Source organism: Astyanax mexicanus, unplaced genomic scaffold (genome assembly GCF_023375975.1).
Source record: "Astyanax mexicanus isolate ESR-SI-001 unplaced genomic scaffold, AstMex3_surface scaffold_39, whole genome shotgun sequence".
NCBI classification, from domain to species: domain Eukaryota; kingdom Metazoa; phylum Chordata; class Actinopteri; order Characiformes; family Acestrorhamphidae; genus Astyanax; species Astyanax mexicanus.
The window spans coordinates 382,185-406,509 of record NW_026040049.1 but is presented as its reverse complement, the minus strand read 5'-3'; the positions used below and the strand labels follow the sequence as shown (position 1 = coordinate 406,509).

Below are 24,325 nucleotides of genomic sequence, written 5' to 3'. Positions count from 1 at the left end.
ACATTAATGAGGTAACTCTATGATTAGCATAGAACTTCTAAGGTAAATGACAAAAAACAACTTAGGTAAATATATAATTAGAATATCAGTACTGAGGTAACTGTATGATTAGAATAGCACTACTGAGGTAACTGTATGATTGGAATAGCACTACTGAGGTAAATGTATGTTTAGAATATTACTACTGAGGTGAATTTTTGGTTAGAATATCACTGCTAAGGTACACATATGATTACAATCACACAAAGAAAAAAAGATTTTCACCAACTTCATTGAGTTAAAGTGTGTATTTGAAAAATATACATTGGGACAGTAAAATTAGCATTTGAGTTTAGTAACAAATTCATGAGATGTACAAAATAAACAATTTTACAGAGCAGATTTAATCCATTACATCACGTTCTGTTCAGTCACTGCCGGTTTCATCTGGTTTCGGTCCGCACTCTGAGGAGGTTCTAGTGAAGTGGTGAGGAAATGGTTCCGGTTCCGATGCTTTAGGGGGGTAAAGAGTCGGGTTCTGATGCTGAAGTGGGGGGGTGGGTCTAGTTCTGGTGCTGAAGTGGGGTAAAGAGTCCGGTTCTGGTGCAGTAATGGGGGAATGGGTCCGGTTCTGGTGCAGTAATGGGGGAATGGGTCCGGTTCTGGTGCAGTAATGGGGGAATGGGTCCGGTTCTGGTGCAATAATGGGGGAATGGGTCCGGTTCTGGTGCAGTAATGGGGGAATGGGTCCGGTTCTGGTGCAGTAATGGGGGAATGGGTCCCGTTCTGGTGCAGTAATGGGGGAATGGGTCCGGTTCTGGTGCAGTAATGGGGGAATGGGTCCGGTTCTGGTGCTGTAGTGGGGGAACGGGTTTGGTTCTTGTACAGTAGTGGGGAAAAGGGTCCGGGTTTAGTGAATTGGGGCTACACTGGAGGTCAGTGCTGTTCTCTCCGCCGGTACCGGATGATTGGGTTATTGGGCGTGTGGATCATGGTGGTGTAATTCACAGTGGGGAAATAACCGTCCACCAGTTCAAACTGGTACAGCCGCAGCATCATCGACCAGATAGTCTTTATCTGCACGTATGCAAAGTTCTCCCCGATGCAGCGGTGCCGACCTGCCGACAAAACCCAAAACCGTTATCCACCAACCTGTAACATCCATCTATACCCACCCGTACCTACCCACAACCATAATCATACCCATCTATACCCACCCGTACCTACCTATAACTATGTAATGTGAAGAGCTCCCCCTGGTGGTAATGGTGTTATCTGGACTCACCTGCTCCAAAGGGAATATAGGCGAATTTCTCTCCAGCCTCCGGGTTCTCCCCCAGGTACCGGTCTGGGTTAAAGTCCAGACGTTGTGTCCAGGTGTCCTGCAGACGGTGGTTCACTGTCGGAGACACGCACACCTGGTGCCCAACCGGGATGGTGTACCCGCCCACCTTCTGCATGGGGGAGGAGATTCAGCGTTAATTTACATAAACTGTACATAGCCACATTAATAAATAGCTTTAGTCTTTTCAAATACTCTGAGGAGTCGGAGCTTCAGTCTCTCATTAGGGTGAATATATATTAATAACACTAAATGTAGGTATTATGATATTATACACTGAGGGGGCGGAGCTACAGTCTCTCATTATTAGAGTGAATATACAGTATATTTATAACTAAATGTAGGTATTGATAAACTGAGGCAGGTTATAAACTGAGGCAGGTGTGTTAACGCGGCACCTGTGGAGTACGAGCCATTCTCATCATGGTCATGATAGGTGGGCGGAGCCTCAGGGTTTCCTTTAGGCATCGGTCCAGGAGGTTCAGGTCCTTTAGCTAAAAACACACAATTACAGTCAACCAGATACATTAAATATACACAAAATATTTAAACATGTGTTATCTTAACCTATCATGACCTAATCTTCATTTTCACGGTCGAGCATTTACAAAAAAACTGAAATTAAAAAAACATTCTATTCTATTCTAATCACAAATGTACCTCATCAGTACTCTTCTAACCATATATTTACCTCAGAAATGCTATATTAATCCTATATTTACCTCAGCAGTGCTCTTTTGACCATGTATTTACCTTAGAAATGCTATATTAAACCCATATTTACCTCAGAAATGCTTTATTAATCCAATATTTACCTCAGCAATGCTCTTTTAACCATACACTTACCTCGGAAAAGCTATATTAATCCTATATTTACCTCAGCAGTGCTCTTTTAACCATGTATTTACCTCAGCAATGCTATTTTAATCCCATATTACCTCAGTGATGCTCTTTTAGCCATATATTTACCTCAGAAATGCTATATTAATCCGATATTTACCTCAGCAGTGCCCTTTTCACCATGTATTTACCTCAGAAATGCTATTTTAATTTTATATTTACCTCAGCAGTGCTCTTTTAACTGGTTCTACCTCAGAAATGCTATTTTAATACTATATTTACCTCAGCAGTGCTCTTTTGATCATGTATTTACCTCAGAAATGCTATATTAATCCTATATTTACCTCAGCAGTGCTCTTTTAACCATGTATTTACCTCAGAAATGCTATTTTAATTTTATATTTACCTCAGCAGTGCTCTTTTAACTGGTTCTACCTCAGAAATGCTATTTTAATACTATTTTTACCTCAGCAGTGCTCTTTTGATCATGTATTTACCTCAGAAAAGCTATATTAATCCTATATTTACCTCAGCAGTGCTCTTTTAACCATGTATTTACCTCAGAAATGCTAAATTAATCTTATATTTACCTCAGCAGTGCTCTTTTACAATGTTTTACCTCAGAAATGCTATATTAAAACTATATTTACCTCAGCAGTGCTCTTTTAACCATGTTTTTGCCTCAGCAGTACACTTTTAACCATGCTTTACCTCAAAAATGCTATATTAATACTATATTTACCTCAGCAATGCTAAATTAAACCCATATTTGCCTCAGCAGTGCTCTTTTAACCATTTATTTACCTTAGAAATGCTATATTAAACCCATATTTACCTCAGAAATGCTTTATTAATCCCATATTTACCTCAGCAATGCTCTTTTAACCATAGATTTACCTTGGAAAAGCTATATTAATCCTATATTTACCTCAGCAGTGCTCTTTTAGCCATATATTTACCTCAGAAATGCTATATTAATCCGATATTTACCTCAGCAGTGCTCTTTTCACCATGTATTTACCTCAGAAATGCTATCTTAATTTTATATTTACCTCAGCAGTGCTCTTTTAACTGGTTCTACCTCAGAAATGCTATTTTAATATATTTACCTCAGCAGTGCTCTTTTGATCATGTATTTACCTCAGAAAAGCTATATTAATCCTATATTTACCTCAGCAGTGCTCTTTTGATCATGTATTTACCTCAGAAATGCTATATTAATCCTATATTTACCTCAGCAGTGCTCTTTTAACCATGTATTTACCTCAGAAATGCTATTTTAATTTTATATTTACCTCAGCAGTGCTCTTTTAACTGGTTCTACCTCAGAAATGCTATTTTAATACTATTTTTACCTCAGCAGTGCTCTTTTGATCATGTATTTACCTCAGAAAAGCTATATTAATCCTATATTTACCTCAGCAGTGCTCTTTTAACCATGTATTTACCTCAGAAATGCTAAATTAATCTTATATTTACCTCAGCAGTGCTCTTTTACAATGTTTTACCTCAGAAATGCTATATTAAAACTATATTTACCTCAGCAGTGCTCTTTTAACCATGTTTTTGCCTCAGCAGTACACTTTTAACCATGCTTTACCTCAAAAATGCTATATTAATACTATATTTACCTCAGCAATGCTAAATTAAACCCATATTTGCCTCAGCAGTGCTCTTTTAACCATTTATTTACCTTAGAAATGCTATATTAAACCCATATTTACCTCAGAAATGCTTTATTAATCCCATATTTACCTCAGCAATGCTCTTTTAACCATAGATTTACCTTGGAAAAGCTATATTAATCCTATATTTACCTCAGCAGTGCTCTTTTAGCCATATATTTACCTCAGAAATGCTATATTAATCCGATATTTACCTCAGCAGTGCTCTTTTCACCATGTATTTACCTCAGAAATGCTATCTTAATTTTATATTTACCTCAGCAGTGCTCTTTTAACTGGTTCTACCTCAGAAATGCTATTTTAATATATTTACCTCAGCAGTGCTCTTTTGATCATGTATTTACCTCAGAAAAGCTATATTAATCCTATATTTACCTCAGCAGTGCTCTTTTAACCATGTATTTACCTCAGAAATGCTAAATTAATCTTATATTTACCTCAGCAGTGCTCTTTTACAATGTTTTTACCTCAGAAATGCTATATTAAAACTATATTTACCTCAGCAGTGCTCTTTTGACCATGTTTTTGCCTCAGCAGTACACTTTTAACCATGCTTTACCTCAAAAATGCTATATTAATACTATATTTACCTCAGCAATGCTAAATTAAACCCATATTTGCCTCAGCAGTGCTCTTTTAACCATTTATTTACCTTAGAAATGCTATATTAAACCCATATTTACCTCAGAAATGCTTTATTAATCCCATATTTACCTCAGCAATGCTCTGTTAACCATAGATTTACCTCGGAAAAGCTATATTAATCCTATATTTACCTCAGCAGTGCTCTTTTAACCATATGTTTACCTCAGAAATGCTATTTTAATACTATATTTACCTCAGCAGTGCTCTTTTGATCATGTATTTACCTCAGAAAAGCTATATTAATCCTATATTTACCTCAGCAGTGCTCTTTTAACAATGTATCTACCTCAGAAATGCTAAATTAATCTTATATTTACCTCAGCAGTGCTCTTTTACAATGTTTTTACCTCAGGAATGCTATATTAAAACTATATTTACCTCAGCAGTGCTCTTTTCACCATATTTCTACCTCAGAAATGCTATATTAATATGATATTTACCTCAGCAGTGCTCTTTTAACCATGTTTTTGCCTCAGCAGTACACTTTTAATCATGTTTTTACCTCAAAAATGCTATATTAATACTATATTTACCTCAGCAATGCTCTTTTAACCATATATTTACCTTGGAAAAGCTATATTAATCCCATATTTACCTCAGCAGTGCTATTTTAATCCAATATTTACCTCAGCAGTGCTATTTTAACAGTGTTATGGTATAGTTATAGTGATGGTGCTGAACTCACCTGGTCGTAGTCCAGAGGGGGCAGGTGTTCTCCGCAGGCTTGTTTTTGCTCGGTGAAGCACCGCTCCTGTAGGGGGCGATCTCGGGCCAGGAAGAACCCGAGCCAGGCGCTGGTGGTGGAGGAGGTGTGCTGACCGGCCAGCAGCAGACCAATCAGCATCCCCGCAATCTCGTCATCATTCAGGGGGCGGCCGTCTCTACAAACAGCGTCAACAGGTGTTACTGTATGTTTTAAGGTGATCCAGCAGACCTTCATAGCTTTAAACCTTAGTTTTATAATTAATTTTAATTTATTACTTTAATTAATCATTATATTTGATCTAAAATATTTTGTATTTTAATTTCGGACTTATAATTTATCTTTAATTACAGTGTTATTAATTTGCATTGTTGTGATTATCAATTATTTTTATTGCTTTTTGTTTTATAAATATTTAATTATGGGTGTATTTAGTGTTAAAATACACAAAAAAATAGTAATGCATGAGGACGCTGAGCACATTCTAGTTATTTTCCCAAAATTTGTATTTTAAAAACAAACAAGATCAATATACAGAAAACCTAATGAGGGAACTTAATTTTGGTCTTCCCATGATCTTCAAAAGAACCAGCTGATGTCACTTCCTGTTGTGCATGTGACTTCCTGTTGTAGAATGTTTCATATGTTTTAGATGGTGTAATGTTACGGTAACAGGACTAAGTGAATCACAGGGACACAACTAAAATGTGTATTTTAACTTAAATGTTATGGATTTATTATGAAAAATTGGATTTGGGGATTTGGAGTCACACAACAATGCAAATAATTACATCTCTGAAGGATTTTAATAAATATATTTCATGGTAAAGTTTATAGTTAGAGAGTGGGGGACAGGTAATGTGCTATATATTTCAGTGTTGTAAGTAGTTTTTATTAATGTTTTTAAAAACATATCTTACTTTTACAATTAGGTCAATGTACAAAACACTATGCTTAATAATAAAATGTATTTTAAAGTTATTTTGGGTGCACATTTATACAGGTAATTTCCTGTGGACAGAAATGGCAACCATTTAGTGGAATGGCACTTATATATATAAATATATGTCCACACACAAATGAAGTGAATATTCTCAGATTCTCCACATGAGGGCGATACTGTAACACTCGTGACCTCAGAAACACATCATCAACATGCAAGGAAGATTAAAGAAAAGATCAGTATTTTATAAACTTAGGAAATATAGTATAGTAATATATGGTAATATATACTTCATCAGTGCTATTCTAAAGATATATTTACTTATGCAATGCTATTTTAATCCCATATTTACCTCAGGGGTGCTCTTTTAAACAGATATTTACCTCAGAAATGATATATTATTCCAATATTTACCTCAGCGATGCTCTTTTAACCATATATTTACCTCAGAAATGCTATATTAACCCTATATTTACCTCAGCAGTGCTCTTTTAACCATATGTTTACCTCAGAAATGCTATATTAATCCCATATTTACCTAAGCTGTGCTCTTTTAACCATATATTTACCTCAGAAATGTTATATTAATCCCATATTTACCTCAGCAGTGCTCTTTTAACCATATATTTACCTCAGAAATGCTATATTAATCCCAAATTTACCTCAGCAGTGCTCTTTTAACCATATATTTACCTCAGAAATGCTACTTTAATCCATTTTTTACCTCAGCGATTCTATTTTAACAGTGAATTTCCCTCAGGAGCTATGGTTTCGTTTTAGTGATGGTGTTGAGCTCACCTTCTAAGTAGTTTTTATTATTGTTTTTAATTACATGTCTTACTTTTAATAACGTTGTTATGGATCGGTATGCTGTGTTGCCAGTTCATTTTAAAGTATAAAATCAGCTCGGGCCAGGCTAATTCCAGGTTTTCCTTAAAGTAGAACACTAGTACCCTTCAGATCATGTGTATTTGGTCTGGCCCAAGATTAAAAAGTTCTTCAAAATTGTACTGGAACAGTGGCTTTTTTGTGCATTATGGATTGGTATGCCATGTTGCCAGTTCATTTTAAAGTATAAAATCAGCTCGGGCCAGGCTAATTCCAGGTTTTCCTTAAAGTGGGAGAGTAGTTCTCTTCACATCATGTGTATTTGGTCTGGCCCAAGATGAAAAAGTCTGTCAAAATCACAATGGAACTACTGGCTTTATATTCATATTTTGTGTATTATGGCTCGCATGCCATGTTTCTAATTCATTTTACAGTATAAAATCAGCTCGGGCCAGGCTAATTTCAGGTTTTTCTTAAAGGGGAAGTCTAGAACTCTTCAACTCACGTTTATTTGTTTTGGCCCAAGATGAAATATCCTTCAAAATCACATTGGAACATTAGCTTTATATTCATTATATTTGTGTAAAATGGCTCGAGTACCATGTTGCTAATTCAATTTAAAGTATAAAATCAGCTCGGGCCAGGCTAATTCCAAGATTTCCTTAAATTAGAAGAATAGAACTCTTCAGATCATGTGTATTTGTTCTGGCCCAAGATGAGAAAATCCTTTAAAATCACACTGGATCATCTGCCTCATATTTTTTGAGCGCAATGGCTTTTAAAATATAATTGTATTAAATATATATTTTTATTATTTATTATAATATATAATTATAAATTCAGTAATTAAAATAAATATTTTACAGTATACAATTAGCTCCGGACAGGATAATGCCAGGTTTTCTTGAAAGTAGGAGGCTAAATCTCTATTTCAGATATTTTTTACTCAGGAAATGAATGAATTACACTAGAACAGCAAATTCATGTTGTAAGTAAAACTGTAGAAAATAAGTGATGAAAGGTCGTGTATATAAAATTACATTTAATAATATATTGTATATTTACATTGTTAATAAACAGATGTACTGCTTTTCTTCATTCTATCTCCTTCAGTGTTGATCTGTGAGGTGTTTAATATGAACAGCGGGTGTTCGTGAACGCTCCCTTTAGTTCACGGTGGTTCAGTGAAGCGGGAGCTGCGAAGATCAAACCAACTTCAGCCTCGTATCAGCATTAGGGTGCAGTTTCCTGATTGCAGAAGCTCTGCATAACTTTCTGTGGGTAGACGTTTCCTGTGAACAAACAGCGGAACTTCAGAGATGAAAAGCTAAAGTCAGTTTGTAGTGAAACAAAAACGCTGATCTACAACACCAGTAAGAAACTCTACTGCAGTTTTTCAAACCTATCTTTGTTTCTAAACTTACTTATTGTTCTTAAATGTATTGTGTTTCTGAATTTACTGTAGTTTTTTACATTTTATTTAGTGTTCCTAAATCTGTAATGTTTCTCAGTTTCCTGTAGTGTGGCCTAATTATTTAAAACTTCTCATTTTTAATTATTTTTAAGTTGTGATTATGAAATGAAAGTCGTTTTGTGTTTAGTTGTGTTTCCTGGTTTATTTCTTTTTGTTTTTAGCAGTGTTTTTGAAATTAAAGTATTTTAGTTTTCAGTAGTGTTTTTGGATTTAAAGTTTTAGTTTTTAGTAGTTTTTGGATTTAAAGTCTTTTAGGTTTAGTAGTGTTTCTGGATTTACTGTTTTGTTTCTGGATTTAACGTGTTTTTGTTTTAGTAGTGTTTTTGATTTTATTTTATTTTTTAGTACTGCCAGAAAAAAACATGAAGAAGGTCAGGTAATGTATGTACCCATTTTATAGCCAAGGGATGTGGTGTCATATGTGACCTTGCTGCACATGGGATTGTTATCCACAATCTAACTGTTCTGATGGTCAGGAGGCATTAAATAAAACTTAAAGTAAAGCTTCTACCAGGAGAAACCGTAGAGATCTTACTGAAACAACTGATGTGTCTTTTTGTTTTTCTTTCTTTCTATCCTGTAGGTTAAGAAATGACTCCAGTAACCTCCATCAGACCGTCTCATCGGGTTTTTTTACCCATAGTTCTGGTGATGTGTTTGGGAGCTACATTCTACATGTATTACAGTCCAGTGAAGAGCTGGCTGAGATGTTCTGATGCTGGGGATTTCCAAAACGCTGTTTGTTCGAAGGCATGTCTTAATGAGCTTGAGGTGGAGATCCATAAACAAATGATGAAGAACTGCACTGTTAACAAAACACTGGTTACAGGACAGGAACTGGCAACCCGGTTGCTCCAACCGGTTGAGGAACATCCCGCAGATCCATCAGAAACCCTCGTCCTGCTCTGGCATTGGCCTTTTGGCTTCAAGTTTGATTTGGAAGCCTGCGAATCACAGTACGGTATTAAGGGCTGCCGTTTGACCCTTGACAGAAATCTGTTGGATAAAGCCCATGGTGTAATGTTCCACATCAGAGACATCAGGGGGGACTTACCGTACCTGAAGACGTTGTCCCGACCAGTGCTGCAGAAATGGGTGTGGATGAGCATGGAGTCTCCAACCAACACCCCCCAACTGCCTGGAGCAGAAGACATGTTCAACCTGACGTCCAGCTACCGGAGAGACTCGGACATCTGGATACCTTATGGACGATTGGTGGAAATTTCTGAAGAGGACCAACCCTTCCAGATCCCACCTAAAGACAAGCTGGTCTGCTGGATCGTCAGCCACTGGGAGGACAAGCTCTGGAGATCGGGCTACTTCAACGAATTCAGCCAACACATCAAAGTGGAGGGGTACGGAAACCACTTCGGAAGACATATTGACAATAACGATTTCTCTAAAATTATGTCCAGCTGCAAGTTCTACCTGTCGTTTGAGAACTCTATTCATCAAGACTACATCTCCGAGAAAGTCTTCAACCCAATGATGGCCGGTACCGTTCCTGTGGTTCTCGGTCCTCCCAGGGAGAACTACGAGGAGTACCTACCAGCAGATTCCTTCATCCACATTAACGACTTCAAAACATCTAAAGAACTGGCAGATTACCTCCTTCACCTGGACCAGAACCAGGAGATGTATGAACGGTTCTTCACCTGGAGAAAACACTTTGTTCCAACAGCTAGTAATTTTGGACAGGAGCACGCCTGTTACGTTTGTGATCATTTAAAGAGAAACAAGAACTTCAGAGTGTTTAAAAATGTAAACAAGTGGTACTTCAGTAGCTAACGAGTCTTCAGGTCGACATCAAGCGAATTTACAGTGAAGGAAATAATTATTTGATCCCAACTGATAAAGACATGAAGTTTAACAGTCAATCAAAAGTAAAATCCAGAAAATCACATTTTATAAATAATATACATTTGTTTGAATGTTGCAGAGAAATAAGTATTTGATCCCCAACCAACCAGTAAGAGTTCTGGCTCCTACAGAGCAGTTAGAAGCTCCTAATCGACTCGTTACCTGCATTAAAGACAGCTGTCTTAAATTCCTTTCTTACCTGTATAAAATACTCTTGTCCACAGACTCAATTAATCAGTCAGATTCTAACCTTTACAACACAGGTAAGACCAAAGAGCTTTCTAAGGATGTCAGGAACAAGATCATAGATCTGAGCTACAAAACCATAAGTAAGATGCTGAGGTGAGAAGGAGACAACCGCTAGTAAGAAAATGTAAGATATCGATATTGATCTGGGGCTCCATGCTAAATCTCACCTCATGGGGTATCCTTGATTATTAGGAAGCTGATCAGCCTAAAACTACACAGGGGGAACTTGTTAATTATCTCAAGGTAGCTGGGACCACAGTCACCAAGAAAACCATTGGTAACACATTATGCCGCAATGGATTAAAATCCTGCAGTGCCCACATATACAGACCTGTCTGAAGTTTGGTAATGACCCCCTGGATGATTCTGAAAGAGATCGGGAGAAGGTGCTGTGTTCAGGTGAGAAAAAAAAGAGCTTTTTGGCATTAAATCAACTTGCTGTGTTTGGAAAAGGGAAATGCTGACTATGACCCAAAGAACATATATATCTCCCACAGAGTTAAAATTAACTCTTAAAATTATAGACTATTCATGTCTTTATCAATAGGCAAACTTACAAAATATTTTCTTCACTGTACAACTTTTGCCAAATTAGTAACACAATTCAAAAAATTGTACTTTAAAACAACAAACATATATGCCCTGAATATTGCACAGTAATGTTTGCACTGTTAGCTGCACTTAAAATGTTTTAATTTTCCCAAAAATCCTCCTTATAATCCGGTGCTCCTTATGTATGAATTCTATCAGTCAGGTATTAAGGAGCAGTAAAGACACTCCACTGAAGTACAGAGTTATACAGGAGTTTCAGTTTAGTTCTCCAGCACCCAGACTGGAGCAGTGTTCGCATTAGCCGCTAACCGCTATTTCTCCATTGAGTGGTGAGTATAATTAACCTGTAGCCCGCTACTAACCTTGGCTAGCACTGCTGGAGCAGTATTTGCATTAATTGCTAACCACGCTAACCGCTAGCTAAAATCGCCCTGGTTTACCGGAACACTCAGTGTTCCTAAGTGTAGCGCTGTTAGGTGACTTTATCCGCAAGCCCTAGAGGTTAGCCGCTAATGCTTCAGCCTTAGTGCTGGAGAAATTTGGGAATCTACGCTTCTGTAGATAAATGGAAGTGCTTTAATCACCCAAACAAACAGTTTCAGGAGAGAAATCTGTGTAGATTAACATCCAGCACTCCTTTAACTATAAAATAAAATGTTTTGTTTACTTAGCTTAGCTTAATTTTACAGACCTGCTGAATTAGAAGGAAAACATGGCCAAACCCCTTTGCCTTACCAGTGTCTCATAATGCGCTTTATAATATAGTGCGAAAAATACGGTACTCTCCGTCTGTGGTTGGTCAGTACCTCAGGGCGTATGTTAGGGCCAGTGGCGGTGACACTGTTGAAAGTACACTGCTGAAAAAATGAAGGGAACACTTCACAATTATTACAGTATAGTTAAGTCAGCTCTGGTGTAAATACTAGTGATACAGGTGAACTGAAGAGGTTTTATCATGTGGAGCTACAGGTGTGTTTCCTTAAACGTTTGTGAGCAGTGTATACCGATTATATTGTATTTTTTACATAATAACTGACCTGCCCAGAAACAGTATTGTTTATGTTAGAAAAGTGTTTGTAAGGAGTTTTTCTACTTTTATGAAGTTTTTATTTTTATGAAGTTTCACTAGAGATAAATAGGGGGGATAAGGGTCCTATGAGAATAAAAAGCTTCACTTTATAAATATTTAGAATTAGATAAATTGTCCACAGCAGCAAGTTTGTGTTAGATACAGATATAATATTATTTATTATTTAATAAATCCATCCTCTAAGAAAAGGCTCAGAAAAAAGTAAACAGATAAAAAGGTTATTTCCAGTAGCCGGTCCACCTTTAAAAGTATAAAATACAGATCAGAACTGCCCAATATTCTGTCTCTTATGTTATGGCTCATTTTTAAGAATTTATACAAAAACAAAAAAATAGAAACACATTTAAGGGTCTGAGGTTCACTGTTTCTGAAACCAGCCTTTGTCTCATTTTGTACGTTTTCTAATGTCATTTCTTTTAAATAAAACATTGAATGTTTCAACTTCTACGTTTCCACTAGATGTACCTGAAAATAAAAGCTATTTTGAGACATTTTGAGAAAACCTCACATTTAAGAAGCTTATTCTAGAATTTCCTTTATTTTTAAGGAACCCAGAACAGTTGCACAATATTATCATGTGATCTAATATTTGTTTCTGCTTTTTCTTTGTCACTGCTGAGGTAAATGTATGACTAAAACTGCACTACTGAGGTAAATGTATGATTAGAATAGTACTGATGAGGTAACTTTATAAATAAACAACATTAATGAGGTAACTCTATGATTAGCATAGAACTTCTAAGGTAAATGACAAAAAAACAACTTAGGTAAATATATAATTAGAATATCAGTACTGAGGTAAACGTATGATTAGAATAGCACTACTGAGGTAACTGTATGATTGGAATAGTACAACTGAGGTAAATGTATGTTTAGAATATTACTACTGAGGTGAATTTTTGGTTAGAATATCACTGCTAAGGTACACATTACAATGTGTGATTACAATCACACAAAGAAAAAAAGATTTTCACCAACTTCATTGAGTTAAAGTGTGTATTTGAAAAATATACATTGGGACAGTAAAATTAGCATTTGAGTTTAGTAACAAATTCATGAGATGTACAAAATAAACAATTTTACAGAGCAGATTTAATCCATTACATCACGTTCTGTTCAGTCACTGCCGGTTTCATCTGGTTTCGGTCCGCACTCTGAGGAGGTTCTAGTGAAGTGGTGAGGAAATGGTTCCGGTTCCGATGCTTTAGGGGGGTAAAGAGTCGGGTTCTGATGCTGAAGTGGGGGGTGGGTCTAGTTCTGGTGCTGAAGTGGGGTAAAGAGTCCGGTTCTGGTGCAGTAATGGGGAATGGGTCCGGTTCTGGTGCAGTAATGGGGGAATGGGTCCGGTTCTGGTGCAGTAATGGGGGAATGGGTCCGGTTCTGGTGCAGTAATGTGGGAATGGGTCCGGTTCTGGTGCAATAATGGGGGAATGGGTCCGGTTCTGGTGCAATAATGGGGGAATGGGTCCCGTTCTGGTCCAGTAATGGGGGAATGGGTCCGGTTCTGGTGCAGTAATGTGGGAATGGGTCCGGTTCTGGTGCAGTAATGGGGGAATGGGTCCGGTTCTGGTGCAGTAATGGGGGAATGGGTCCGGTTCTGGTGCAGTAATGGGGGAATGGGTCCGGTTCTGGTGCTGTAGTGGGGGAACGGGTTTGGTTCTTGTACAGTAGTGGGGAAAAGGGTCCGGGTTTAGTGAATTGGGGCTACACTGGAGGTCAGTGCTGTTCTCTCCGCCGGTACCGGATGATTGGGTTATTGGGCGTGTGGATCATGGTGGTGTAATTCACAGTGGGGAAATAACCGTCCACCAGTTCAAACTGGTACAGCCGCAGCATCGTCGACCAGATAGTCTTTATCTGCACGTACGCAAAGTTCTCCCCGATGCAGCGGTGCCGACCTGCCGACAAAACCCAAAACCGTTATCCACCAACCTGTAACATCCATCTATAACCACCCGTACCTACCCACAACCATAATCATACCCATCTATACCCACCCGTACCTACCTATAACTATGTAATGTGAAGAGCTCCCCCTGGTGGTAATGGTGTTATCTGGACTCACCTGCTCCAAAGGGAATATAGGCGAATTTCTCTCCAGCCGCCGGGTTCTCCCCCAGGTACCGGTCTGGGTTAAAGTCCAGACGTTGTGTCCAGGTGTCCTGCAGACGGTGGTTCACTGTCGGAGACACGCACACCTGGTGCCCAACCGGGATGGTGTACCCGCCCACCTTCTGCATGGGGGAGGAGATTCAGCGTTAATTTACATAAACTGGACATAGCCATATTAATAAATAGCTTTAGTCTTTTCAAATACTCTGAGGAGTCGGAGCTTCAGTCTCTCATTAGGGTGAATATATATTAATAACACTAAATGTAGGTATTATGATATTATACACTGAGGGGGCGGAGCTACAGTCTCTCATTATTAGAGTGAATATACAGTATATTTATAACTAAATGTAGGTATTGAGATGTTATAAACTGAGGCAGGTGTGTTAACGCGGCACCTGTGGAGTACGAGCCATTCTCATCATGGTCATGATAGGTGGGCGGAGCCTCAGGGTTTCCTTTAGGCATCGGTCCAGGAGGTTCAGGTCCTTTAGCTAAAAACACACAATTACAGTCAACCAGATACATTAAATATACACAAAATATTTAAACATGTGTTATCTTAACCTATCATGACCTAATCTTCATTTTCACGGTCGAGCATTTACAAAAAAACTGAAATTAAAAAAACATTCTATTCTATTCTAATCACAAATGTACCTCATCAGTACTCTTCTAACCATATATTTACCTCAGAAATGCTATATTAATCCTATATTTACCTCAGCAGTGCTCTTTTGACCATGTATTTACCTTAGAAATGCTATATTAAACCCATATTTACCTCAGAAATGCTTTATTAATCCAATATTTACCTCAGCAATGCTCTTTTAACCATACACTTACCTCGGAAAAGCTATATTAATCCTATATTTACCTCAGCAGTGCTCTTTTAACCATGTATTTACCTCAGCAATGCTATTTTAATCCCATATTACCTCAGTGATGCTCTTTTAGCCATATATTTACCTCAGAAATGCTATATTAATCCGATATTTACCTCAGCAGTGCTCTTTTCACCATGTATTTACCTCAGAAATGCTATTTTAATTTTATATTTACCTCAGCAGTGCTCTTTTAACTGGTTCTACCTCAGAAATGCTATTTTAATACTATTTTTACCTCAGCAGTGCTCTTTTGATCATGTATTTACCTCAGAAAAGCTATATTAATCCTATATTTACCTCAGCAGTGCTCTTTTAACCATGTATTTACCTCAGAAATGCTAAATTAATCTTATATTTACCTCAGCAGTGCTCTTTTACAATGTTTTACCTCAGAAATGCTATATTAAAACTATATTTACCTCAGCAGTGCTCTTTTAACCATGTTTTTGCCTCAGCAGTACACTTTTAACCATGCTTTACCTCAAAAATGCTATATTAATACTATATTTACCTCAGCAATGCTAAATTAAACCCATATTTGCCTCAGCAGTGCTCTTTTAACCATTTATTTACCTTAGAAATGCTATATTAAACCCATATTTACCTCAGAAATGCTTTATTAATCCCATATTTACCTCAGCAATGCTCTTTTAACCATAGATTTACCTCGGAAAAGCTATATTAATCCTATATTTACCTCAGCAGTGCTCTTTTAACCATATGTTTACCTCAGAAATGCTATTTTAATACTATATTTACCTCAGCAGTGCTCTTTTGATCATGTATTTACCTCAGAAAAGCTATATTAATCCTATATTTACCTCAGCAGTGCTCTTTTAACAATGTATCTACCTCAGAAATGCTAAATTAATCTTATATTTACCTCAGCAGTGCTCTTTTACAATGTTTTTACCTCAGGAATGCTATATTAAAACTATATTTACCTCAGCAGTGCTCTTTTCACCATATTTCTACCTCAGAAATGCTATATTAATATGATATTTACCTCAGCAGTGCTCTTTTAACCATGTTTTTGCCTCAGCAGTACACTTTTAATCATGTTTTTACCTCAAAAATGCTATATTAATACTATATTTACCTCAGCAATGCTCTTTTAACCATATATTTACCTTGGAAAAGCTATATTAATCCCATATTTACCTCAGCAGTGCTATTTTAATCCAATATTTACCTCAGCAGTGCTATTTTAACAGTGTTATGGTATAGTTATAGTGATGGTGCTGAACTCACCTGGTCGTAGTCCAGAGGGGGCAGGTGTTCTCCGCAGGCTTGTTTTTGCTCGGTGAAGCACCGCTCCTGTAGGGGGCGATCTCGGGCCAGGAAGAACCCGAGCCAGGCGCTGGTGGTGGAGGAGGTGTGCTGACCGGCCAGCAGCAGACCAATCAGCATCCCCGCAATCTCGTCATCATTCAGGGGGCGGCCGTCTCTACAAACAGCGTCAACAGGTGTTACTGTATGTTTTAAGGTGATCCAGCAGACCATAGCTTTAAACCTTAGTTTTATAATTAATTTTAATTTATTACTTTAATTAATCGTTATATTTGATCTAAAATATTTTGTATTTTAATTTCGGACTTATAATTTATCTTTAATTACAGTGTTATTAATTTGCATTGTTGTGATTATCAATTATTTTTATTGCTTTTTGTTTTATAAATATTTAATTATGGGTATATTTAGTGTTAAAACACACAAAAAAATAGTAATGCATGAGGACGCTGAGCACATTCTAGTTATTTTCCCAAAATTTGTATTTTAAAAACAAACAAGATCAATATACAGAAAACCTAATGAGGGAACTTAATTTTGGTCTTCCCGTGATCTTCAAAAGAACCAGCTGATGTCACTTCCTGTTGTGCATGTGACTTCCTGTTGTAGAATGTTTCATATGTTTTAGATGGTGTAATGTTACGGTAACAGGACTAAGTGAATCACAGGGACACAACTAAAATGTGTATTTTAACTTAAATGTTATGGATTTATTATGAAAAATTGGATTTGGGGATTTGGAGTCACACAAAAATGCAAATAATTACATCTCTGAAGGATTTTAATAAATATATTTCATGGTAAAGTTTATAGTTAGAGAGTGGGGGACAGGTAACGTGCTATATATTTCAGTGTTGTAAGTAGTTTTTATTAATGTTTTTAAAAACATATCTTACTTTTACAATTAGGTCAATGTACAAAACACTATGCTTAACAATAAAATGTATTTTAAAGTTATTTTGGGTGCACATTTATACAGGTAATTTCCTGTGGACAGAAATGGCAACCATTTAGTGGAATGGCACTTATATATATATAAATATATAAATATATTCTCAGATTCTCCACATGAGGGCGATACTGTAACCTCAGAAACACATCATCAACATGCAAGGAAGATTAAAGAAAAGATCAGTATTTTATAAACTTAGGAAATATAGTATAGTAATATATGGTAATATATACTTCATCAGTGCTATTCTAAAGATATATTTACGTATGCAATGCTATTTTAATCCCATATTTACCTCAGGGGTGCTCTTTTAAACAGATATTTACCTCAGAAATGATATATTATTCCAATATTTACCTCAGCGATGCTCTTTTAACCATATATTTACCTCAGAAATGCTATATTAACCCTATATTTACCTCAGCAGTGCTCTTTTAACCATATGTTTACCTCAGAAATGCTATATTAATCCCATATTTACCTAAGCTGTGCTCTTTTAACCATATATTTACCTCAGAAATGTTATATTAATCCCATATTTACCTCAGCAGTGCTCTTTTAACCATATATTTACCTCAGAAATGCTATATTAATCCCAAATTTACCTCAGCAGTGCTCTTTTAACCATTTATTTACCTCAGAAATGCTATATTAATCCTATGTTTACCTCAGCTGTGCTCTTTTAACCATATATTTACCTCATAAATGCTATATTAATCCTATATTTACCTCAGCTGTGCTCTTTTGACCATATAGTTACCTCAGAAATGCTATATTAATCCCAAATTTACCTCAGCAGTGCTCTTTTAACCATTTATTTACCTCAGAAATGCTATATTAATCCCATATTTACCTCAGCAGTGCTCTTTTAACCATATATTTACCTCAGAAATGCTACTTTAATCCATTTTTTACCTCAGCGATTCTATTTTAACAGTGAATTTCCCTCAGGAGCTATGGTTTCGTTTTAGTGATGGTGTTGAGCTCACCTTCTAAGTAGTTTTTATTATTGTTTTTAATTACATGTCTTACTTTTAATAACGTTGTGTGAGAAACGTTTAATAATGCTAAAACATTTCTGTATTACAGGATAACCTTCCCGTAACCTTTAAACAACGTTGTTAACGTTTTTATAATGTTCTCTGTTGGCGGAATTAAAATATAATAATGAAAAATAGAGGAAACTAATTTCTGATAGTTATAATGTATCAGTTTTTCTGATTGATGATGATCTGACTGCACGTTACGTTATTGATCATGTTGATCGATCGGTTGATTGATCTCACTTGTATTGGGCGTCCATTAGCGTCTGCAGGATGTCGTCCTCTTTCTCCGCCGCCTGTCTTCTTTTCTCGATCACTTTATAGAAGATATTTTTAATCTCCCGATGAGCATGATCCCTCCGCCTGCACACCAATAATCACCAATAATCACCAATAATCAACATTAATCACCAATAATCACCTTAATCGATTAACCTCTACCTGTAACCTCTAAGCTAGACAGGTGTGTTAGTGTGTCTGAAGCTGAACAGGTGTGTTAGTGAGTCTGAAGTTGAACAGGTGTGTTAGTGAGCCTGAAGCTGAACAGGTGTGTTAGTGAGTCTGAAGCTGAACAGGTGTGTTAGTGTGTCTGAAGCTGAACAGGTGTGTTAGTGTATCTGAAGCTGAACAGGTGTGTTAGTGTATCTGAAGCTGAACAGGTGTGTTAGTGTGTCTGAAGCTGAACAGGTGTGTTAGTGTATCTGAAGCTGAACAGGTGTGTTAGTGTATCTGAAGCTGAACAGGTGTGTTAGTGTGTCTGAAGCTGAACAGGTGTGTTAGTGAGTCTGAAGCTGAACAGGTGTGTTAGTGTGTCTGAAGCTGAACAGGTGTGTTAGTGAGTCTGAAGCTGAACAGGTGTGTTAGTGAGTCTGAAGCTGAACAGGTGTGTTAGTGAGTCTGAAGCTGAACAGGTGTGTTAGTGAGTCTGAAGCTGAACAGGTGTGTTAGTGAGTCTGAAGCTGAACAGGTGTGTTAGTGTATCTGAAGCTGAACAGGTGTGTTAGTGTACCTGAAGCTGGGGAGGGGCAGCCAGCCGGGCAGGAGCCAGGCAGCGTGGGTAAATCCTCCATCCAGGTCGGCGTAAAGCTGAGCCACGTTTTTTTCGTCCAGCATTCGGCGAATCTCTCGCCCGTGTAAACACCGACTCGCCGTCACGATAATCAACTCCGACAGAGCCTCGAACAGATCTGATACACATATTATTATTATTATCAGTATTAATTAAAAGTGAATTATTATAAATGATAAATCAGATTACCCCTGATCCCTGTTCTGTACAGGTGAGTCAGGTGAGTGCTGTATATGGATAAATATTAAATATAATATTACTCCTCTCGCCGCTGTCTCCCCAGCGCTGGAAATACTCTCGCGTCTCCTCCTCGATTATCTCCACATGCTTCTTAAAGTGAGCGATATTCAGCCCCGTCTTCAGCATCTTCTTCTGCTCCAGAAACACCTGCACCAAAAGTAATTACACCAATCACACAATTACATTAATTACATTACTTAAACACAAGTTACATAATTACATTACACAACACCAATTATACCATTTACACCTGCATACCCAATTACACTAATTACACAATTGCATTACATTACTCAACACCAATTATATTACAGTTTTTACAGTTATACACTCTCATTGCCATGGGTTTTATTCAAATAAATATAAATAATTGGTCAGTGAGAGTGTCTAACTGTAAATTATTCTATATAACTACAGGTAGATTACAGAGTAATAATTACAGAATAATAACAGGTAGGAGGAGTTAGAGTGTTTACCGGGTTCGGGACGTCGTAGGCCACGCCCTTTCCGAACACCGGGGTGGTGAGGCGGGAGTATACGTCCTCGGCGTTCAGCTCCTCGTTCTTACTGTTAAACATCAGAGCTGCCGAATCGCTACCGAGCAAATACGTAAACGTCTTCCCCACCATCGTAAAGCTCACCACAGGACCATACTACAATTACAACACAGTAAATTACATTACAGTACATTACATTATATTACATTACATTACATTACAATACAACACAGTACATTACATTACACTACAGTACATTATAGAATAGTACAGTACAGTAAAGTACAGTATATAATGAAGGGTTATAAATTATAAGGGTTATATAGTACAGTACGGTATTGTATATTATGGGGTTATATAGTACAGTACGGTATTGTATATTATGGGGTTATATAGTACAGTACGGTATTATATATTATGGGGTTATAGAGTACAGTACAGTGTTGTATATTATGGGGTTATATAGTACAGTACGGTATTGTATATTATGGGGTTATATAGTACAGTACGGTATTGTATATTATGGGGTTATATAGTACAGTACGGTATTGTATATTATGGGGTTATATAGTACAGTACGGTATTGTATATTATGGGGTTATATAGTACAGTACGGTATTGTATATTATGGGTTTATATAGTACAGTACAGTATTGTATATTATGGGGTTATATAGTACAGTAAGGTATTGTATATTATGGAGTTATATAGTACAGTACGGTTTTGTATATTATGGGGTTATATAGTACAGTACGGTATTGTATATTATGGAGTTATATAGTACAGTACGGTATTATATATTATGGGGTTATAGAGTACAGTACAGTGTTGTATATTATGGGGTTATATAGTACAGTACGGTATTGTATATTATGCGGTTATATAGTACAGTACGGTATTGTATATTATGGGGTTATATAGTACAGTACGGTATTGTATATTATGGAGTTATATAGTACAGTACGGTTTTGTATATTATGGGTTTATATAGTACAGTACAGTATTGTATATTATGGGGTTATATAGTACAGTAAGGTATTGTATATTATGGAGTTATATAGTACAGTACGGTATTGTATATTATGGGGTTATATAGTACAGTACGGTATTGTATATTATGGAGTTATATAGTACAGTACGGTATTATATATTATGGGGTTATAGAGTACAGTACAGTGTTGTATATTATGGGGTTATATAGTACAGTACGGTATTGTATATTATGCGGTTATATAGTACAGTACGGTATTGTATATTATGGGGTTATATAGTACAGTAAGGTATTGTATATTATGGAGTTATATAGTACAGTACAGTGTTGTATATTATGGGGTTATATAGTACAGTACGGTATTGTATATTATGGAGTTATATAGTACAGTACGGTGTTGTATATTATGGGGTTATATATTACAGTATGGTATTGTATATTATGGGGTTATATAGTACAGTACGGTATTGTATATTATGGGGTTATAGAGTACAGTACAGTGTTGTATATTATGGGGTTATATATTACAGTATGGTATTGTATATTATGGAGTTATATAGTACAGTATGGTGTTGTATATTATGGGGTTATATATTACAGTATGGTATTGTATATTATGGGGTTATATAGTACAGTACGGTATTGTATATTATGGAGTTATATAGTACAGTACGGTATTATATATTATGGGGTTATAGAGTACAGTACAGTGTTGTATACTATGGGGTTATATAGTACAGTACGGTATTGTATATTATGGAGTTATATAGTACAGTATGGTGTTGTATATTATGGGGTTATATATTACAGTATGGTATTGTATATTATGGGGTTATATAGTACAGTACGGTATTGTATATTATGGAGTTATATAGTACAGTACGGTATTATATATTATGGGGTTATAGAGTACAGTACAGTGTTGTATATTATGGGGTTATATAGTACAGTACGGTGTTGTATATTATGGAGTTATATAGTACAGTACGGTATTGTATATTATGGAGTTATATAGTACAGTACGGTATTATATATTATGGGGTTATAGAGTACAGTACAGTGTTGTATATTATGGGGTTATATAGTACAGTACGGTATTGTATATTATGGGGTTATATAGTACAGTCCGGTATTGTATATAGTACAGTACGGTTTTGTATATTATGGGGTTATATAGTACAGTACGGTATTGTATATTATGGGGTTATATAGTACAGTACGGTATTGTATATTATGGAGTTATATAGTACAGTATAGTATTGTATATTATGGGGTTACAGAGTACAGTACGGTATTGTATATTATGGGGTTATATAGTACAGTACGGTATTGTATATTATGGGGTTATATAGTACAGTACGGTATTGTATATTATGGGGTTATATAGTACAGTACGGTATTGTATATTATGGGGTTATATAGTACAGTACAGTATTGTATATTATGGGGTTATATAGTACAGTACGGTATTGTATATCATGGGTTTATATAGTACAGTACAGTATTGTATATTATGGGGTTACAGAGTACAGTACAGGTTATATAGTACAGTATATTACTTAACTGCAGGTACTCAGGTGTGCTTACCTTCTCGTACGCCCACTCCAGGAACTCTATAGGACTCTTTCCAAAAGCGATGGCGTGACCCAAAAACGGCAAACTGGACGGAATATACGGAGGATATTTCTATAAATAAAAAAATTACAGTTATAAATCTGTACCAGCAAACATTATACAGTACAGTACAGTATTTACCTGTGTACAGGTGAGAGTACTGACCTGCTCTGACTGTAGTAATGATACCTGTACTCAGGTGAGAGTACTGACCCGCTCTGACTGTAGTAATGATACCTGTACTCAGGTGAGAGTACTGACCCGCTCTGACTGTAGTAATGATACCTGTACTCAGGTGAGAGTACTAACCCACTCTGACTGTAGTAATGATACCTGTACTCAGGTGAGAGTACTGACCTGCTCTGACTGTAGTAATATTACCTGTACTCAGGTGAGAGTACTGACCCGCTCTGACTGTAGTAATATTACCTGTACTCAGGTGAGAGTACTGACCCGCTCTGACTGTAGTAATGATACCTGTACTCAGGTGAGAGTACTGACCTGCTCTGACTGTAGTAATATTACCTGTACTCGGGTGAGAGTACTGACCTGCTCTGACTGTAGTAATGATACCTGTACTCAGGTGAGAGTACTGACCTGCTCTGACTGTAGTAATGATACCTGTACTCAGGTGAGAGTACTGACCTGCTCTGACTGTAGTAATGATACCTGTACTCAGGTGAGAGTACTGACCCGCTCTGACTGTAGTAATGATACCTGTACTCAGGTGAGAGTACTGACCCGCTCTGACTGTAGTAATGATACCTGTACTCAGGTTAGAGTACTGACCTGCTCTGACTGTAGTAATGATACCTGTACTCAGGTGAGAGTACTAACCCACTCTGACTGTAGTAATGATACCTGTACTCAGGTGAGAGTACTGACCCGCTCTGACTGTAGTAATGATACCTGTACTCAGGTGAGAGTACTGACCTGCTCTGATTGTAGTAATGATACCTGTACTCAGGTGAGAGTACTGACCCGCTCTGACTGTAGTAATGATACCTGTACTCAGGTGAGAGTACTGACCCGCTCTGACTGTAGTAATGATACCTGTACTCAGGTGAGAGTACTGACCTGCTCTGATTGTAGTAATGATACCTGTACTCAGGTGAGAGTACTGACCCACTCTGACTGTAGTAATGATACCTGTACTCAGGTGAGAGTACTGACCTGCTCTGACTGTAGTAATGATACCTGTACTCAGGTGAGAGTACTGACCTGCTCTGACTGTAGTAATGATGAGTAATGAAGAGTACTGACCTGGTGGGAGTCGGGGGGTCTCTGCTGTCCGAACAGCACCTTGGACAGGTAAGCCAAGGTGAGGGTGAAGGCGGAAGTCGCGAGAACCATAGAGGTGAGGTTCTCGCTCATCTTCTCCACGGTGTTCTCCAGCAGGTCGTTGCTGATCTCAAGCATCTTGTTCCTCCGCTGTCTGTC

General features: G+C 37.1%; 3 protein-coding genes and 1 long non-coding RNA gene across 19 annotated transcripts in view; 3 read left to right on the top strand and 1 right to left on the bottom strand.

Moving 5' to 3' along the window:
• LOC111197691 (4-galactosyl-N-acetylglucosaminide 3-alpha-L-fucosyltransferase 9-like) overlaps positions 1-12,631 on the top strand; it is a 33,938-nt gene extending 21,307 nt beyond the window's left edge. Inside the window, exon 3 of the transcript XR_007433566.1 lies at positions 10,642-12,631. The gene's annotated coding sequence lies outside the window, so the exon portion shown is untranslated. The remainder of the gene's footprint in view (positions 1-10,641) is intronic.
• The window catches only part of LOC103042145 (4-galactosyl-N-acetylglucosaminide 3-alpha-L-fucosyltransferase 9-like), a 17,842-nt gene extending 5,211 nt beyond the window's left edge, over positions 1-12,631 (top strand). The window contains exons 1-2 of one of the 2 annotated variants that reach the window (XM_049473540.1): positions 8,244-8,338; positions 9,023-12,631. In XM_049473540.1, the coding sequence (XP_049329497.1) occupies positions 9,031-10,227 (1,197 nt within the window). In that variant the 5' untranslated portion in view covers positions 8,244-8,338; positions 9,023-9,030 and the 3' untranslated portion in view covers positions 10,228-12,631. Of the gene's footprint in view, positions 1-8,243; positions 8,339-9,022 lie in introns of those variants that run through there. The other variant, XM_049473539.1, reaches the window with a different exon arrangement.
• Positions 273-24,325, bottom strand: LOC103025877 (lanosterol 14-alpha demethylase). 5 transcript variants are annotated; one of them, XM_049473531.1, is made up of 10 exons: positions 24,149-24,325; positions 22,859-22,957; positions 20,260-20,436; positions 19,804-19,930; positions 19,484-19,661; positions 18,718-18,837; positions 16,441-16,636; positions 14,701-14,796; positions 14,256-14,424; positions 273-1,097 (listed from the first exon to the last, which is right to left on the bottom strand). In XM_049473531.1, exons 1-10 carry the CDS (start codon positions 24,302-24,304, stop codon positions 916-918), a joined length of 1,500 nt encoding a protein of 499 aa, XP_049329488.1. In that variant the 5' UTR covers positions 24,305-24,325; the 3' UTR covers positions 273-915. The 5 variants fall into 5 exon arrangements, with proteins under 5 accessions (XP_049329488.1, XP_049329490.1, XP_049329489.1 ...); XM_049473533.1 differs by lacking the exon at positions 14,256-14,424 and adding an exon at positions 1,265-1,433; XM_049473532.1 differs by lacking the exons at positions 14,256-14,424; positions 14,701-14,796 and adding exons at positions 1,265-1,433; positions 1,720-1,815.
• LOC125794078 (uncharacterized) lies at positions 18,859-19,477 on the top strand. Of its 11 annotated transcripts, XR_007433581.1 has the most exons (4): positions 18,859-18,965; positions 19,050-19,077; positions 19,134-19,189; positions 19,246-19,477. It is a non-coding gene; the product is annotated as an uncharacterized LOC125794078 (long non-coding RNA). The 11 variants fall into 11 exon arrangements; XR_007433584.1 differs by lacking the exon at positions 19,050-19,077 and having other exon boundaries at positions 19,134-19,161; positions 19,218-19,477; XR_007433577.1 differs by lacking the exon at positions 19,134-19,189 and having other exon boundaries at positions 19,050-19,133.

Coding starts and splice junctions, on each gene's coding strand:
- LOC103025877 (XM_049473531.1), bottom strand. CDS start 24,304: ATGCTTGAGATCAGCAACGACCTGCTGGAGAACACCGTGGAGAAGATG. Junction 22,958..24,148: donor GACCCCCCGACTCCCACCAG/GTCAGTACTCTT, acceptor TTTTATTTATAG/AAATATCCTCCGTATATTCC. Junction 14,425..14,700: donor GAATGGCTCGTACTCCACAG/GTGCCGCGTTAA, acceptor TCCCCCATGCAG/AAGGTGGGCGGGTACACCAT.